Source organism: Kogia breviceps, chromosome 3, assembly GCF_026419965.1.
Source record: "Kogia breviceps isolate mKogBre1 chromosome 3, mKogBre1 haplotype 1, whole genome shotgun sequence".
Taxonomy (NCBI): domain Eukaryota; kingdom Metazoa; phylum Chordata; class Mammalia; order Artiodactyla; family Physeteridae; genus Kogia; species Kogia breviceps.
Window position 1 is genome coordinate 157,150,526 of NC_081312.1, and position 19,276 is coordinate 157,169,801.

At 43.7% G+C, this 19,276-nt stretch overlaps 1 protein-coding gene across 10 annotated transcripts in view; it reads right to left on the bottom strand.

Moving 5' to 3' along the window:
* Positions 1-19,276, bottom strand: part of ENTREP2 (endosomal transmembrane epsin interactor 2) — a 424,627-nt gene that overhangs the window by 29,882 nt on the left and 375,469 nt on the right. For all 10 annotated transcript variants that reach the window (XM_067030097.1, XM_067030098.1, XM_067030100.1 and 7 more), the window contains one exon: positions 4,687-4,794. In XM_067030097.1, the coding sequence (XP_066886198.1) occupies positions 4,687-4,794 (108 nt within the window). The remainder of the gene's footprint in view (positions 1-4,686; positions 4,795-19,276) is intronic.

Sequence of the window (19,276 nt, forward strand, 5' to 3'; positions counted from 1 at the left end):
CGAGTTGAAGGCTTTGGAAAAACTCGATAGGTAAGCAGAAATTGCTGCCAAGGTAGGTCCTGGCCAGGCAGTCATAACAGAGTAGAGAAGAATCGTAAAATATCCAGGGAGTTCTGCATGCAGATGGCTTCACTTGTCTGACTCCAATCAAAAGGAACTAAATCTGGAAATCATAGAGGCTACGAGTTCCATGAATTTGATGCAGTAAATACAACCTGATACACCAAAGAGACCCATAATCAAAGAGAAGATCATGGCCCCAAACCAAGACTGGGGGACAAATGCTCATTTGCATGTTTAAAGCCAAAATAAAGCATTCATGGTATGTATCATTTTTATGATTGTCTGCTGTAGCTGGCTTTTTAGGTCAAGCAGACACCCATTATTGGTCTTGATCTGATAGGGTAAATAGCACCTACGACCCAGAGACCTTTCTGCTGAACCCAGACCTCACAAGGAAGGTCACTGTGGGTCAGAGGAGGGCCGGCCTCTGGGGACAACTGAAGAGGGGAAGATACAAGTGAACTTGAGTGATCTGGGGGCTCCCAGGGGGCACTACATCCCTCCCTGTCTGGCCAGCACCCATTCTGAGCTCCGTGGGCAAGCCCACAGTAGCGTGTCTGTGACGGCCATGGTACCCTGCCTGCAGCTTCTGAAGCAGCTCTACTTTACAAGGCGTAGGATGAGTGGAGAACATAGATGACTGTAATAAAAGATGAAGTTAACAAGTGTGTGCGAAATGGAGATGCAGGTAATAGCAGACCATGTCCCCGAGGCTAGGTGGCTGGCAAGAAAGTAAGTGGGGGGGCTTCCCTGGTGGCGCAGTGGTTGAGAGTCCGCCTGCTGATGCAGGGGACGCGGGTTCGTGCCCCGGCCTGGGAGGATCCCACATGCCGCGGAGCGACTAAGCCCGTGAGCCATGGCCGCTGGGCGCGCGTGTCCGGAGCCTGTGCTCCGCAACGGGAGAGGCCACAACAGTGAGAGGCCCGCGTACCGAAAAAAAAAAAAAAAAAAAAAAAAGTAAGTGGGGAGGAAAATAGTTTAATGGAAAACTGAGATTACACTTAGGAAATAAAACTAAAAATGTGAGATTATAGACACTTCGGAGGTAAATGCTTTCTCCACTAAACTGTATCAATGAACTGAATTTTATCATCAGATGGTCTTTTGCCACTATTTCCAAACACATTAGAGGAATTCAGCTTGATAAATTCTGACAATAGACATAACAATTTGCATCTCACGTAGATATGCATTCATTATATGAATTCTCCCCAAACTCTTAATCATCCCAAAATGCTGGTCCACAAAAATAAGAATAAAATTATGGGCTCCTTCCATGTGGGCTAAGGCCTTTGCAGTGAGTCATAGCCTGCTGATGGGTGCCCCGTGGTTCTTCCTGCATAAACTACACCCGTAAGACATTCTCTGACTTTCCAGTTCTGTGTTTTTACAGCAGAGCCAGAACTTAAAGGTACTTGGGAAGCAATGTGTATGCAGACACCCCTTCTATTTTTTTCAGTTTTTATCCCCACTCCTTGGAGTTGTCTGACCCACTTCTAAACTGACGGCAATATATTTAGTGACCCTCTTTCACTGACTCTTTCCAGAGCACTCAATTTTGTTGTAATAGACATAACTCTCTTTTTGCACTCATATTTCATTGGCTCACATAGTACTAGAATATGCACTTAGAGTCCACATACCACTGGCCTAAACTGGTCTGGGGATAGATACAACTGTCCCTTGGAAAGCTGATGACCCAACTGCTGGGAGCAGACATGGCACATGGGTGAACTGCAGAGGCTGCTGGGAGTGGGGGTGTGCTGTGGGCAGCAGGAAGTGCATCTTCCAGGCGGGATGGAGAACCGCATCTGGCTGGCCTGTCAGGTCAGCACAGGTTGGTCAAGAGAGTTATAACTGTATGTACAAGGAGAACCATTTGCAGAGGCAGAGACAGAACCCAAATCAAAAACAAGTAGCAACTCAGATAGAGAAATGGCCAAATAACTGACCCGACTTCCATCTCATGGACCACTGCAGATATTCAAACATCTCTCTTTCTATTGACTTAGCTGGATGGCCGTGATTGTTTCAGGTTATAAGATTAAGTCGTAGAGTAACATACGTGGTGTGATCCCATTTTGGCAAAAAAAGAAGGAATAAATGAAGGAAGAAAGGGAAGGAAGGACAGAGAGATAGAGAAAAGGAGGGAGGGAGGTAAAAAGGAAGATAGACTATTTTCATATGTTTCTATAAGTCCTAAGAAATCAAGAAACAAAGGGAAGATTCACTGCAAATTGTTCTCAGGAGAATGCAGTGGGGGAAGGGAGATGATCAACTTTTTCTTTATATACCTCTATATTTTATTTGTTTCAATGATCCTATGTTACTTCTTTAATTAAAGAGTTTAACAATATGAAGTAAGAAAAATTGAAGTCAACTATATCTCAATAAAGCTGGGGGAGAAAAAGACTTGTAAAAAAATTAAGAAGAGCTTCTGAGGCATCCTCAGGGATAATGTAGCTCCCAGACCTATCTGTCAAGGCGTAACCATGACCCCCTTGGGCTGTCCCACTTCTTCTCCAAGGACACGGCACGTGTGGCCAGGCTGGCCCAGCCCCTGACCCACGTGGTAACAGCCAACCTCCATGTGGCCACCATGCTTTTACAAAGCCCACTGACACATTATCTAAGTCATCCTCTCAGTGGCCCTATGAGGACAGTAGGATGTAAACAGTCTTACTTAGAGCAGAGAAAACTGGGACAAATGGGTGGTATATGCCCAAGGTCAGGTGCTGGTCCCACGGGCGCCACAGACATGGGATCCCCGGTGGCTCTGCAGGTCAGTGGGGTAACCAGCCTTCTGAGGAGGTTAGAGCCTGGTCTGTTCATAGTCCGTGGTCACAAAAGGAGAAGAACACACCAGCAGCAAACTCATCGATTTCTATTTCCAAGCCAGGGCCCTGAAGCAAACTTACTCACCAAGTATAATACTTAGCCATGAAACAGCCAGGGGTTCTAATGGCAGCTGTTGTAATTGCAACCATACTTTACATCTGGTTGATAAAGTACATCTAGGACCACTGCCTTCACGGTCACAGCTGCGATGTCCCGATAACAAACCGGGACGTATTCCCTCCACGTATTTAAGAATCAAAATAGTTTGCATTTGAGTTCTCACCAGATATTTAAACAGGGCCCCTCCTGAGTGAGAAAAAGGAGGTTCAGGGAGGTTCATAGGTAAAAGCCGTGGGACCCCGACCCAGATGTAGCTGACCTCAGACCCAGGATGCCAGGCCGCTCACTTTCTACACGGAGGACTAACAATGACCTGCACGTTACGTTTCACTACACACACTATTTTAGCTACGACACACTTTCTTCTTCCTTAGTTGGTAATTTGCATTTTAATTCTGAAAACCTAGGGAATACAAACCTTCAGTATTTCCAGCCCTGTGGCTCTGTTAGTTTGGCCAAATTGGTGTGATATTTCCAGATCAAGAGTAAAATCTGCTGAGGTGACAGGAGCCCTACAGTACTTAACCTTCCATTACACGACACGCTGGAGAGAATCGCCAACATGAGGCCTCAGCGAGCAAGGCCTGAAGTTCATCGCTGCTGAAGAACTGCTTAATTAGATATCTTTCAGAAAACTGCCACCTCTCGGAAAGGTCGGCCCGGTTGTGACAGCTGTGTGGATGTACACAGGGAGAAAAAGGCTGCACAAGATTAGAGCCAATGAATTTTTAACGCCTGGGTAATGATGCTCTCTGGCCCTGCATCTTGATAAACTGATGTACTGCCACGGGGTGGGTGAGAAACAACAAATCAAACAGGCTCCTATAAGAAAAACTTGCCTTTTTTTTCATGAGATGCTTAAAACATTGGTGAGGGGAGGCAGGGCAGGTCTTGGAGGGGCCACGGGAAAGAGGGAGGGCAGGGTTCCTACCCTTAGCATGAACAGCAATGTCTTCCCATCGCTTTCCCTTTATTTGCTGACTTTAGTGGTAAGTACTGAGGAGTGGTCTGTGTTCCATTCACACAAATAACAAAGAGCTGTCATTATTTATTGAGCATGTATTAATAAGTGTGTGACCTCTGCTCTTGGCCTCATACTCCCCTGGGGACCAGCACTTCCTCTTCTCTAAGACCCTGGCCAGAGGTTCCAATGATGGCTGGCCAGTGACTTGTGCTGGATTTTGAGCTCAGGGTTAATTAGCAAATCTGCAAAGCACAGAGGAGCAGTTTTTCAATTTGAGAAGAACTCATCTTCTAAACAAACTTCCTTTATTAAAAGTGAATTCTGAACAGAGCCTTGCTCTGGAGGTGCCGGGCCTAGAGGACATCTCAGGCTACAGGACTGTTGCTAAAATTACTCAGGGGCACAAACCAGGGGGTATCTAGAGGCACGTGATGGTAGCTGGACCCTGTCAACAAGGAGCTCCAACAACACCTAAAATAAAAACATCAGTGGCAACAAATGTGTGAGTTTTGTCTTCCAGAGGGCAGCATAGAGTGACCTCCAAGGATCTCCAAGCCCCACGCGCTGTCGAGGCTTATTGTCCTTGGGGCTTCTGGATGGAAGCCAGCAGTGTCTATGATACATTGGTCTCAAACTTGCCGGGGAGCAGGGGCTGGAGCCTGCCATTCTGAGTGTGCTGGGGAGGAAGCGGGACCACTCACCATCTGCAGGACGTCAGCGGAGACCATCTGCATGCAGCACATGGCTGTGGCCAGCGCACACACGATGGTGGACAGGACGTTGAGGGCACACACGCTGAAGAGCAGTTCCTGTGGGAAAAGATGCGGGAGGATGTCAGCGTCATCTTGGCAACGCAGATGGCAGGCTCCTCGGCATTGCCGTCAAGGCCCACGATGAGGATTGCTCAATTGTGGGTTTCTTTTTTCATCATCAAAACTGGCCTTTTACAGACACATTTGTTTATTCTTGGTTTATATATGGTTGATCAAATTACTCTTAGATACCAAGTGATGTATTTTACAATTTTGATAATTATTAGGTAGTCACTGTCTAAGAAAATCTTCAAATTGATAGCATTTGAGTAGGTGGGCAATGTTTGTCAATTATAAAGTGTAACTGAAAATTTTGATAAGAATTCCAAGTGTTTTAAACTTCTTTTCTTGAGATAACTGTAGATTCACTTGCAGTTGTAAGAAATCATAAAGAGATCCTGGATACCCTTCCCTCAGTTTCCCCCATGGTAGCATCTTATAAAACTATAGCATGATATCATAACCATGACTGACGATGATATAGTCAAGACAGAGAACATTTCCATCACCACAAGGATCTACCCTCCCGGCTCGTGTTTCCCTTTTATAGACACACTCACCTCTCTCTCCCTCTTCCCCACTCAATCTCCCTTTCCAGACCCCTGTCAACCACTAGTCTGGTCTCCATTTTTATAATTTTGTCATTTCAAGACTGATATACAACTGGAATAATAAATAAAGCATGTAACTTTTCAGAACTGGCTATTTTCACTCAGCATAATTCCCTCAAGATCCATCCAAGTTGATGCATGTATCAATAGTTCATCCCTTTTTATTGCTGAGTTCCATGTTCGCTCATTCTTCAGCTGATAAATAACTGGGTTGTTTTCAGTTTGGGGCTATTACAAATAAAGCTCAGGAGCATTTGTGCACAGGTCTGTGTGTGAACATGAGTTTTTATTTCGCTGGGATAAATGTCCCAAAGTACAATTGCTGGGTCATATGGTAACTGAATGTTTAGTTTCATAAGAAATTTCCTAATTGTTTTCCAGAGTGGCTGAAACATTTTACATTCCTACCAGCAATGTATGAATGATCCAGTTTCTCTGCCTCCGTGCCAGAATTTGATATCACTATTTTATTTTAGCAATTCTGATAGGTGTGTAATGATATATCATTGTGGTTTTAATTTTCATTTCCCTCACAGCTAATGATCTTTTTAAGTGCTCATGTGCCATCTGTTTATCCTCGTTGGTAAAGTCTCTGCTCATAACTTTTCCCATTTTCTAGCTGGACTGTTTGCCTTTTTTTCTTTTTTAACTGAGTTTTGAGAGTTCTTTGCGCATTCTAGATTCTAGTCCGTTGTCAGATATGTGGTTTGTAAATTTTTTTTCCCAGTCTGCAACTTATCTTTATCTAGCCCTAGATCATGGTGATTTTGTCTTTTTTTTCCTAAAAGTTTTTACAGTTTTACATTTTCCATTTAAATCTGTGATTCATTTTGAGTTAATTTTTGAATAGGGTGTGAGGTTTAGATTAAGGTTTATTTTTATGTTTTTAATTTTGATCTCTACATATTCATTGCTAGAATATAGAAATGTGGTTTGTATAAATATTTGTATTTATCTAGTATCCTGTGACCTCGGGATTTTCTTCCATGTTTAATTTCTTCCTTCACAATTTGTATGCCTTTCATTTCCTTTTCTTGCCTATTAGCACTAGCTAGAATTTCAAGTATCATGAATAAGAGTAATATGAATAAGATGCCAAGATGAGATACCTTTGTCTTATGCTCTCAGAGGGTTCACTCATAGAATTTTAACTATCCAAATACAATTCATTCTTCTTTAGATAATCTACTCTCAAATCCATGCCAGAAATAGAAAAAAATAATAACCACAATTCACAAAAATGACCAAACATTTAGAATAATTATATGTCCTTCAATATACATACTCATACACTACTCATATGATAAATGCAGAAAATACTGTAAATACTCAAAAAATTATTAGGAAAAATGGATCTTTCACCAGAAAGATCATGGTATTAATGAGGTTAGTTTCAATTTTCTAATCAAGGGGTTGACAAGTCCTCAAGATGAGGCTGGACATACTCATTATATTTCCTCGTTAACATGAATTGTACACGCACTGTGAATGTTTCAAATGATGGTCTAGTCTGGGAGCATGCACAAGTCTTGCTCATGGATACTTGAACCCACGTGTTCTAATCAATAGCATCCTTTAAGAAAGTTCCCCAATTTTCTGTAGGCTGCTGTGACTACAGAAGTGTTTGCCCAATCCCCTTCCTCCGAACCTGCTCATTTGTTCTCAAGACTGCCTGTAAAATAGCCAGAAAGGGTGTGATTATGATAATATTACAGAGGACAAAGTTAACATACCGTGCAAATGTGAATACAGAGAATGGAGTCATGTTTTGGAGATTTGTTAGGTAGAACTGAAGCAAGTCTCAGCTTAGGGCTAATTATTTTCCACTCCTGAGGTCAGAGTGTTCTGAGAACTCTGAACAAATGTGGGAAGAGTTGCTACTCCCAAATCTGAGTACTAGACACTGTAACCTCTAATCCTTTTCTCAGACTCAAATAGTTTCTTCATGTGCATTGGCTAATCAGCATTCAACTGAATACTCCAGGGGGACCCTCTGAAGATCCCAGGGTTCTTTCCCCTCCAGTATTCTGTCCTGAGAACTCTCAACCCCAGGCCTCAGTCTCCCTCAGACCCTCAGCTCTGTCTCCCCAACTCAGGGAGTCTGCAGGGATCCCCCTGAGTTCCCCGTCCTGCACTGTCCCCTGGAGACTCTCCCCTCATTGGTTGACCATATTTCAAGGATCACTGTCCTTCACTGTCTGACATTCAATGTCTTCATATTTTGTCAGGTTTTTGTTGCTGTTCTTGTTTCAGGTGGGAGTTTAAATCCAGTCCCTGTAACTCTATCTTGACCAGAAGCTCTTGGTGGCTCTTAGGCTCATCTAAGTATCCTGTGTAACATTCTTAGGGCCACCTCAAGCGTCCTCTCTGAAGTCTCTAAAGACGGAGTAGGATGGGAGCTCAATTGTGGGAAACAGCAGGCACAGATGGGGTTGGGAAGAGGCTACGCTGTTTGGATTTTATTTTGTAGGTAATGGGATACTTCTGAAGATGTTTGATGTTGGGAAAGAGATAACGCAACCTGTTTTCACAAATGATAGAGAGACCTTTTGCAGAACCTGGGACATAGTTGGTGCTGACTGTTGAAGTGAATGCCCTTCTGAAAGTAACATTAATTTTGAATATAGTCTCATTTGCAACCAAGTAAAACTACTCACAAAAATAAACACAAATCATAACCTTTTGTTTGAATAAGCGTCATGAGGCAAACACTGCTTTATGTCTCATGGACCATATTCATTGGAATCACACACCAAAAAGACTTCTTTTTTTCTTCTTCTAGCTCTTTAAATGCATGGCTTTTTGCTAGATAACTACACACCTGGAATTGTGTCTATGTGTTTCTTCAGAATTCTCTTTCTGGCTTAAATAATGCCTTTACCTCTCCCCTTTGATGGGCAAGCACTGAAATCCAAGTTCTATAAAATCTCTTTACAAGGTCATTCAAAATGGCAAGCGTGGGGACAAGGTGGGTTTTGCATGGTGGATCCTGAGTTTTGCTGCTGGCCACTCTGCATACTTCCTTGAATACAATTAAGGAAATCATGTCTATAACGAATCAAGTATAAAACAAAAACAAAAGGAGATACTTAGGGAAACCTACGAATGATAAATTCTTTAAAAATTCTCACCAAGACGAGTAAATTCCGAATATTAACAACACAACAAAGAAAGGTGACAGCCAGGAGAAATTACGCGTTAAGAAACATACAAAATTTAGGATTTTGATTCCCCTGTTTGTTGAAAATATTGTTGTCCAGAGGACAAAGGGTCTTATATTCATTACTAGTAGCTAATTAACCAGTTTTTTTTTAACATGTTTTTCTTTCTTTGAATAAAAGAGATTCCAGAGGAGACTGTTATCAGGCAAGGTATAATGAAGGAAGATGAGGAAAGGCTCATAGCGTAAAAAATAAGCGATGAAACCCATGGCTAACAATAACTGTACATGTGTTATAATTACAAGGGATAGGGTTGGGCTTTATCAGAATTATCCTCTTGAAGCTTCCCAATTACCCGACACAGTAATCACTATCTTAGGGGGTCTTTCATGGCAACAACTGGAGTTCAATGTGGAAAAACAGGATGTTAGGAAAGGTCAGTGACGTGGTGGGGAGCCTGATGAAAGAAACCACACCTGTCATTATCTTCTCTGTCCAAGGTGGGAAGAAAGGCCAAGTCAAGAACTTGGGTATGCCCTGATCACTTTTTACCCAGACCACTTCTCGGGGTTGAGTTTGCAACAGGCATCCTGGAGGAAGGAGGTAACATATCCACTGGACAAAGTGGAGGCTTACTACAAAGGCAGCAGATTCTCCAAGCTCAGTGTTCCCTTTCTGTAATGCCCACCACATGTGTGGGCATCCAGGAGGGGCCTTTGCATCTTTCCCTGAGACTTGAGGGGCATGAGGAACTGACACAGACCAGCATGAAGCTCTTGCCACTGCTTTTGCCATGAGTGAGAAAGTGCTCTGTCTCTGAACCAGAAGTCTCATGTCTTCTGCCAGAGAAGTAGCAGCAAATTCTAACAGGCTAGTTTGTTAGCTTGAAAGCAAATAAAATCTCAGACCCTGCACAATTCCTGACAGTATGTTTCCCTCTTCAACAAGAGCAGAGACCAGTCTTCTGCTATTCTTTATAGTAGAATATCTCATCAAAATAGGTGCCTGGTAAATATATGTTTGAAAAATTTATGGGATATTTCATTATTCTTTTCTAAATTTTCAGTTTAGACTAAAAGGAAATAACAGACTTAATTTCCAAATTTCCAACCACACACCAGAAAAATTTACCATCACCTTGAAATAATGTTTTTTTCAGAGTCTTACATCAAGATTCTGCAAAAACTCTTGGTCATATGATCAGTGTGTGTGTGTGTGTGTGTGTGTGTGTGTGTGTGTGTGTGTGTGTGTGTGTGTGTGTGTGTGTGTGTGTGTGCGTGTGTGTAAAATCTGTGACTTCCATTTTTCATAAAATTTCTCAAGTGATGAGCCCATCCTGGAACAGATCACATGCCATTTGCCATTTAATTTGTCTCTAGAAAGCAATTCTTTGTGGGGCTGGCTGGAATACTGATCTTACAAAAGGAGCTAAAATTAGGCTGTCACATGGAGAAGGTAAGTGATTCATGGGGGAATCTGTGAAAGCTGTAATTTCAAGACACAAACATTCTACCTGGAATCCCTATAAGTTTAAGAATTTTTAGCCTTGCTCTGGCCTCTCATCTACCATCAACAACACAAATGCTACTACAAGAGGCCAGGTTTGCTCCTCACACAATATGTGCTATTTGTTCAAAGGCACTTTTAACTTTGAGCAAAGATCCATGAGGAAATTTACACACTCTTCACAATAGTGCACAACTGCACCTTATTTGGGAATTCAAAACCTGTCCTCTGCCCTCTGAAGTAATAGCTTTTAGCCTTTAGCTAAAGAATGTAGATTGCCTAATTATAATATGTACAAATAGCTATAACTCATAGACCATTTTCTTACAGTTCTATCAAGTTTGAAGGTCAAGGAAACTATTTGCCACTTTTCCAGCATTCAAGGATGAGTATTCAGGCAAAAAATATGTTTCTTTGTGTGTGTGCAGGGTGGAGGGGATGTACACACACATATATTTTAATCTTTTTAAAATTCCCTTTAGATTTATTTTTTGATCCAGTGGTTGTTCAAGAGTATGTTATTCAGTTTCCATATTCCATTTTTTTGCTGTCATTGATTTCTAGCTTCATTTCACTGTGGTCAGAAAAGACACTTAGTAGATTTCAATCACCTTAAACTTGTTAACACTTGTTTTGTGACCTAACATGTGATCTATTCTAGAGAATGCTCTGTGTGCATTTGAGAAGAATGTGTATTCTTCTGCTGTTGGGTGAAAAGTTCTGTTTGTCTAAGTCTGCTGGGTTCATTTTGTTCTAGTCCACTATTTCTGTATTGATTTTCTGTCTGGATGTTCTATCATTATTGAAAGTGGATTATTGGAGTCTCTTTCTATTACTGTATTACTAATTCATCCTTTCAAATCTGTCAATATTTGTTTTATACACTTAGGTGCTCTGATGTTGAGTGCATATATATTTACAATTGCTTTATTTCCCTGTTGAATTGACCCTTTTATCATTATGTCATTACCATCTTTGTCTGTAGAGACAGTTTCTGACTTAAAGTCTACTTTGTCTGATATAAATATGGCCACTCCTGCTCTCTTTCGGTTTCCATTTGCATGAAATATCTTTTCCATCTCTTCACTTTCAGCCTATGTGTGTCCTTGAATCTAATATGAGTTTTTTTGTAGACAGTATACAATTGGATCTTGGTTTTTGGTTTTTTACCCATTCAGCCACTCTGTATCTTTTTATTGAGGATTTTGTTTTTTTACATTAATTATTGATATGGTAGGATTTACTATTGCCATTTTAACTGTTTTCTGTTTGTCTTGTAGTACTGTTTTCTCTCTTTTTATCTCTTGCTGTCTTCCTTTGTGTTTCATCCTTTCTTTTTTCTTGTTTCTGTACTGATAGGTCTTGATTCCTTTCTCTTTTTCTTTTGTTTAATTTTATAGGTATTTTCTTTCTGGTTACCACAGGTATTCCATAAAATATAGTTATAACAGTTTTATACATATATACATATATTAATATACATATTTCCTATAAATTCTAGATTTCTAAAAACTCACTGTGATCCTAATTAGCCTCTAGCTTTAAAATAAGATCAAACAAAGAATTATCCTATATTTATGTGAATTTTAAAAATAAGTTTTGTCAAGAGATTTTTGGAAGAGAAGAAGGGTCCTGCACACATCAAAATGTATTATAAATCTACAACAACAGAATAGTATGACATTGATAAGGAACAGAAGAGAGTCCAGATATAGATCCTTAAAATAATGAAAAAAGTAACACATTACATAACTTGTGTTGGGATAACTGACTATTTTTAAAAAACAAAAAGACAAATCTATATGTGAAAAAAAGAAGAGAGGAAAATTCTTCTTGTGAACCTAAATGCAAAAATCCTAAGCAAAATACTGGCAAAGTTAAATCCAATAGCAAATTAAAAACACATTATGACCGAGTCTGGTTTATTCCTGTGTTACAAGAATGTTCTAACATAAAATAATCTAATGGAATTCATCACATTAAATGAGAAAAACCATATGACAATCTATTAAGATTAGATGTCAAAACAGCAGTTGATATGTCAACACTAGTTTAAAAGCTCCTAATAAAGTAGAAATAGATGAGAGCTCCTTTAACTTAAAAAACTCTACAGAAGGGCTTCCCTGGTGGCGCAGTGGTTGGGGGTCCGCCTGCTGATGCGGGGGACGCGGGTTCGTGCCCCGGTCTGGGAGGATCCCACGTGCCGCGGAGCGGCTGGGCCCGTGAGCCGTGGCAGATGAGCCTGTGCGTCCGGAGCCTGTGCTCCACAACGGGAGAGGCCACAACAGTGAGAGGCCCGCATACCGCAAAAAAAAAAAAAAAAAAAAAACTCTACAGAAAATACCAGGAAGGGGATGGGGATGGTGGCCATTATCACTTCTATCCAACGCTGTACAGCAGGTCACGGCCGTTAAACTGAGAAGACACTAAACAGAAGTAAACTGGGGGAGAGATCAAGATGGCAGAACAGAAGGACATGGTGCTCACCTCCTCTCACAGATATGTCAAAAGTACATCTACATGTGGAACAATCCTCACAGAAAACCTACTGAACGCTGGCAGAAGGTATCATACCTTGTTCATGAATTCCATATTTGTGAATTCACCTACTTGCTAAAATTTATTTCTAACCCCCCAAATCAAAACCCGTGGCACTTCTGGGGTCATTCGAGGTCATGTGTGGAGCAGCAAAACGTTTGAGTTGCCTGATGGGCATATTCTCAGCTGAAGTTGAACCAGGCAACCTCTGCCTTCTCATTTAACTCATACTATAAACAAGTGTCCTTTTCCAGGTCTATTTACATGTGTCAGATAAGCTTTGCTGAAGCATGAGTTACCGTGCTGTTGGCCTCAAGCTCAATGTTAATGAATCAACAATAAGAACACATAAAGCAAGGTCTGTACTGACTAGCTGATAAAAATGTTGTGACCAGAGGCTTGCAGGGTCCTCACCTTGTATTTCCCCTGGGAGCAATGATCCTGTATTCACTAATCCAGTGTTGCTGAAGCTTCATAGAAATAACTACTTCAAATAAAGAGAATCAAGTGTATTTGTTAAACAAGATATAAAAGGCACAAACCGTAAAGGAAAAGATTGATAAAATCAGCTATATTGAAATGTTAAAACTTCTATATGAAAAAAGACACCATAAAAAAAGAAAAAAAGGGCTTCCCTGGTGGCGCAGTGGTTGAGAGTCCGCCTGCCGATGCAGGGGACACGGGTTTTGTGCCCCGGTCCGGGAGGATCCCACGTGCCGCGGAGCGGCTGGGCGCGTGAGCCATGGCCGCTGCGCCTGCGCGTCCGGAGCCTGTGCTCCGCAACGGGAGAGGCCACAACAGTGAGAGGCCTGCATACCGCAAAAAAAAAAAAAGAAAAGAAAAGAAATAAAAGGCCTACAGACTGAGGAAATATTTGCAATATACACAGTCAAGAAAGGATTAGTATTTGGAATATATAAGAAATCTCTAAAAATAAAAAATAAAAAGCCAATATGCAAATAGCAAAAAATATGAACAGGTAACCCAAGGATGAAGTAACACGATGGCTCTTAACATGAGACTGTGTTTCTCCTTCCTGTGGTCAGGGGATGCGTGTAACTCACTTAATGAGGTACCATGTTCCTCCCCTCTCAATGGCAGAAGAAGAAAGCTTGGTGAGTACGTGGGAAATGCAAATCCTAATGGAGAGCCGGTGGCGTGCACGTTAGCACAACCTCTTGGCAGAACAACTTGGCGATTCGCAATAAAGTAGAAGATGCCTAAGGCCCAGGACCCAGCAATTCCACTCCTAGGAATGTCTCCTGGAGAAATGCTCACACAGGTGCCCAGGAAGACATATACAAGGATATGCAGAGCAACGCTGCTGGTGATACAAATGTCTTTGAAGGCATCCAAATCTCCATCCACAGTGGAAAGGGAAAATAAATGCTGGTCCATCCACACAATGGAAGACTGTGTAGCAGGGGAAGTAGACCAGAGTCCTGCCACCAAATGGACGACTGTCACCAAATGTCCCCTGAAAGGAGGGAGTTAAAGGTGAATCTATACAAAAAGAATGAACACCATCTGCGTGAATCTGAGACCAGGCAAAAACTAACCTCACTGTTTAGGGACACAAATATATGATGAACAGCAAAGGAGCTGGGGACATGAGGTGCAGCGGGGGTGGGGGAGGGGAGAGGCGCCTCCACTGAGCTGACGATGCTTTCTTGTCTAACTCACATGATTGACGCGCGGGGGTTCACTGTGTCACTTTTCAGACCATTCTGTGTATCTTAAATATTGCCTAGAAAGAAATGCTCACAATAATTCCATACAGTGCATCTGCTAAAAAGAAAGAGCCCCATCTGTACACACATCAACACACGCACCATGACCTCTATCAGCTGGTCCCCGCAGCACACAGCAGGCACACTCAGTGGCTGAAGAAAAGGTAATGAGTCATCTCTGTGCAGGGAAAAGCAAACCCACAAAGAACATCCCAAACCAGCAGCAGCAGGGAGTGGCTAGCACCCCAGGTACAAAGGAGGGAGCCAGGTTCCTAGGACCCAGCAGAAATAGAGCCCAGAGAGGGGTCCCTCCACCAGAGCAGGTAAAAACTCACAGCCTGTGAGAGGAGGAGGCTGGAAACAGATGGCCTGCCCTCTCTTTCCATCCTCTCACTGGGCAAACTCAACCAGATGCAGAAAGGAGTCTGGGTGATTCAGAATGCAAAGACCAGCTTGAGGGGCCAAAGCGAGGCCAGACAAAGGAGGACAGGAAAAGGAGGGGGGATGGAGCAAAGAGAAATAACCAATTATCAATACCTAGCATAGCTATCTATCACCTATCTCTATGATTAACAGAAAAAAGCAAAGTTGCTAATACAGTATTAATAAAGCTCCTGCTTTAGGTTAAATTTTTTACATATATAAATGCATTTTTTGTAGAAAAAAAGTCTAGAAGAGAATGTATTCATTGCAGGATTATCTATCTATTTACCTGTCTATCTATGTATCTATCTACTTATCTATGATCCATCAGTTATCTATCGATTTAGTTTTTAAAACTTTTGCAATGGTCAGTTATTGCTTTTATAATGGAAAATATTCAGTAAGCTTCTTTTTCAGTCAATGGAGTGTTGAGGAAAAGCCCTAAGGTTTACTGTATAAAATTCTCAGAATAACTGTGGGAATCTGTCATAAGTCTCGACATTCAGGATCAGTCTTAATGCTACAAGTTTTCTCAAGTAAATGCCAAGTAACATAAAAATAGGTGATGGCGGGGCAGGTGTGGGGACCCAGATGACAAAATTTTAAACCAATCTTCCAGGCAAGAGAACTTTTCTCAGCTATGATCAGTTTTGGTTGTTTTATCCACCAATATAGCAACTCTGAAACAAATGCTTTGAAAAAAAATAAAATGCCAGGGGAGGGATAGATTGGGAGTATGGGACTGACATATACACACTGCTGTATATAAAATAGATAACCAACAAGGACCTCTTGTATAGCACAGGAAACTCTGCTCAATACTTTGTAATAACCTAAATGGGAAAAGAACTTGAAAAAGAATAAATGTGTGTATACGTAAAACTGAATCACTTTGCTGTACACCTGAAATTTACACAACATCGTTACTCACCTATACTCCAATATAAAATAAAAATTTAAGAAACAAAAAAACAGAGAAAAACCAGAGACCAGTGGTTTGTTACCGGCTCCTGGAGCTGGTGCTGAAGTTGGGACGAGAAAGCCAAGGCAGCGGGAAGCTGCCAACCGTGGACACGGCCTCAGACGCAGCCAAGGGTTATGAAATGAGCATCTGTCAAATCCACGTGATGGGGGTGGAAGTTTGGCCTGTTCCTGACATCATACCTAGTTCTGAAAAGGTTCCATTGGCAACGTCAACACGCTAGGCCAGCGCCCAGGGGCAGGCACATCCTTCCACCCAGGGCAGGGGTGCAGCCCCTGGGATCACGAGCTGCCCACTGTGGTGGGTCCTGGGCAGGCCCTGCAGGAGGCTCTGGACAGGGAGCACCACCCCCATGTGGTCACGCAGGGGACCAGGATGCCCAGGAGGGCGGGGCTCAACATCCACACGGTTCCTGGAGAACCCCAGAGCAGGGGCCGTCAGTGAGGGGTGCTGACTGCTGTCAAATTGAGAGGGGCAGGGGGGACCCTCTGAATAAGGGGAAGGACAGGGCGGAGCTGACCCCACAGGAAACCAACCACACGTCTACATGGAGACCAGCACACCGCCTACACGGAGACCATCGTAGGGCAGACCCATGCCCGACAGAAGAGGCTGCTTCCCTCATCCCTTCACCTGCCAATGCCCGGAGGGACAGGACCCAAGAGGGACAGGATGGACATGTCCCAGACCTCGGTCCACAGGTGCTGGGGCAGAAGAGGAAAAAGGAACCAGGCCCCCCTCACAGGAATGGGGCATCCAAAACTGCATGTGGAGGGAAGCTCTGAATGAGACCAAATTCCATGTCCGGACCTGGAGGCGACCAGAAAGTCAGAGGGGCAGCCCAAGCTGCATAATTTAAGGAAGGAGATTCTGCCAGCACCTTGGAGGCAGTGACGCCTAAGCACTCAGTCACCGGAAGGAGCTCTGTGAGGCGGGGGACCCACCACCCCCGGGGGCAGAGCAGGTGATCAGGTACTGCTAAAGTGACTTAAGTGCTCCTACTTCAAATAACAATGCTCCAAGAGGTGTTCTGTTTCCATGTGGAATGATTTAGGACCTACTGCAGAGCACAAGCAACTCTACTCACTACTCTGTAATGACCTACATGGGAGAAGAACCTAAAAAGAAAGTGGATACATGTATATGTACAACTGAATCACTTCGCTGTACAGCAGAAACTAACACAACACTGTAACTCAACTATATTCCAATAAAAACTAATTTTAAAAAAATTAAAAGAAAAAACGAACAACTTTGCAACTTTCGACACTATGTTGTATGCTTATTGGAAAGCCATTTAGAATCGTTTTTGTGTTAAAACACTCCTGTCATCTATAAGCCTGAATGCTAAGGTCGGGAAACCAGTACTGAGCACGGTGGACAAGGTCCTCGAGGGTGGCTGTGGGGCACATTTCTGTGAACCTCAGTTGACTTCAATTACTGGGCTTCATGTCCTACTGCAAAATAACTTCCCCAGGACATAACGAGCAGAAACAACCCCTAATGTACCTCTTTTGCCTAGGAATTGAGGGCCAATTAGATTTGAGCCTGCTTAAAAGAAAATCTCAGCCTTGAAGGAATCAATTAGTTGACAGTATAAATCCACACAGTCACAAGGCTATCAATTTAGCTTTGATTATGCAAGACAGTCACTGTTAGAGTCCTCTGTCTGGGTGAGCGCCCTATTAATCCAGCATCCACTTGGCACCACTGTCCTTTAAGGCCAGGAAGGACAGCTACACTGTCATCTGGGCATCTGGAGGAGGTGCATCTGAACAGAGGGAGGTCAGCCAGCGAGGATGCTGTGGGAAAGGTGGACCCAGACCGCAGTAACTGTCTAGGGGTCCAGAGCCCCTGAGGAGGGGCACTGGGGTCTCACCTGGCACAGGCCAGCAGGGATGGATGCAGAGATACATCCGTCTCTGGAGTAGGAGCCCCATTCCCGAGGCTTGGCGAGCAGAGCCAGGGGTGACGGGAGGATGGGGCGGGGAGGGCGGGGGAGGACCACAGAGGATCACAGGAACACAGACTCCTATTCTTGCTCCACGGCGATGCCATCCATGCCATTGGTGAAGCCAAAATCCTAGCGTCACCCTTGGTTCCACATGTTCTGCACACCCCACGTCCAAGCCCTCCGTGGCGTCTCTCAGTGCAGCTGCCAAGCTCACCCGGAATCTGTCCTCTGCCCCAGCCGCGCCTGTCTGCCCTGGACTGGGCGGTGGCCTCCCCAGTCCCCAGGGGACACTCCTGCCCGTTGGCAGTGCACGCTCCAAGAGCTGCAGGGTCCCTTTTTCCTCCCAGCTTATCGGGATGTCCACGTAGCTGATCAGATCTCCGCTCCTTCCCTGGCCTCCGCTCCCTCCTGCCCCCTTCCTGCCTCGCCACCAGGGCAGTGCTCTCCCGTTCTCTCTAAGCACCAGCTCCACCTCTCCCAGCTCTGGCCCTACGGACACAGGCCTGCCTCTCTACCTTCCAGCTCCCAGGCTTGGGCAAGTGGCCGGGAAGATGGCAGAGCAGGAGGGTCCAGGAGAAGGCTGGACGCCAGGACTGCTGTAGACCAGCTGAGCTCGTCACCAGGCGCCAACTGCGTTCAGTCCCTCAGCCGCTACATGACCATATGATAGAAGCTGGCAGTGAAGCCCCCCGCCCTCAAATCTCCCTGATCTTCTTTCCATCACTCCCTGTTCACACCACACAAAAGATCCATGGACTGGAAGCCTCTAGCCCTGCTCTCTTCCTGCTGGGTGTGTGGCTTTGAGAGGCTTCTCATTGCTCTGTGGCCTGACTGTCTCATCTGTGAGGTGTGGACTGGCCCAGATTTGAAAGTGAAGTAGGTCAACTCCTAGGAGTTGGCAAAGGGAACCCCCCTGGGAGAGCTTCTGCCAGGCGTGTGCAAAGCTGAATGTAAAATCCAATTAGCTCACAATGGGGGGTTCTGGAATGCAGAGGAGGAAGTCACCAGCCTCAGAGAAGTTTGGGTACCATTCATTTTGCTGTCTTCTGTGACTGGTTAACCCATTTGCCTTTATTTCAGTCAATTCAGAAATGCACCCAGAATGTTCATTTCTGGGGACAAACACAACCAAAATGAGTAAGCTATTTATCTATAAACATTATGAAGCATTTTCAGGTATTTAACAGTTGTAATAACTACCTGTATTTATATTAATTACTTTCAAATGTTAACTACTTTTTTTTTTTTTTTTGCTCTACGTGGGCCTCTCACTGCCGTGGCCTCTCCCGTTGCGGAGCACAGGCTCCGGACGCGCAGGCTCAGCGGCCATGGCTCACGGGCCCAGCCGCTCCGCGGCATGTGGGATCCTCCCGGACCGGGGCACGAACCCATGTCCCCTGCATCGGCAGGCGGACTCTCAACCACTGCACCACCAGAGAAGCCCTAACTACATTTTTAATTGCTTTAAAATAAGTCTTAGAATCTCTTTCTTAGCAAGTACACAATTGATTATAACTGTTTATAAGTGAAAGTTCTACAGTTAAAATTGCTCTCTTGGGGGCTTCCCTGGTGGC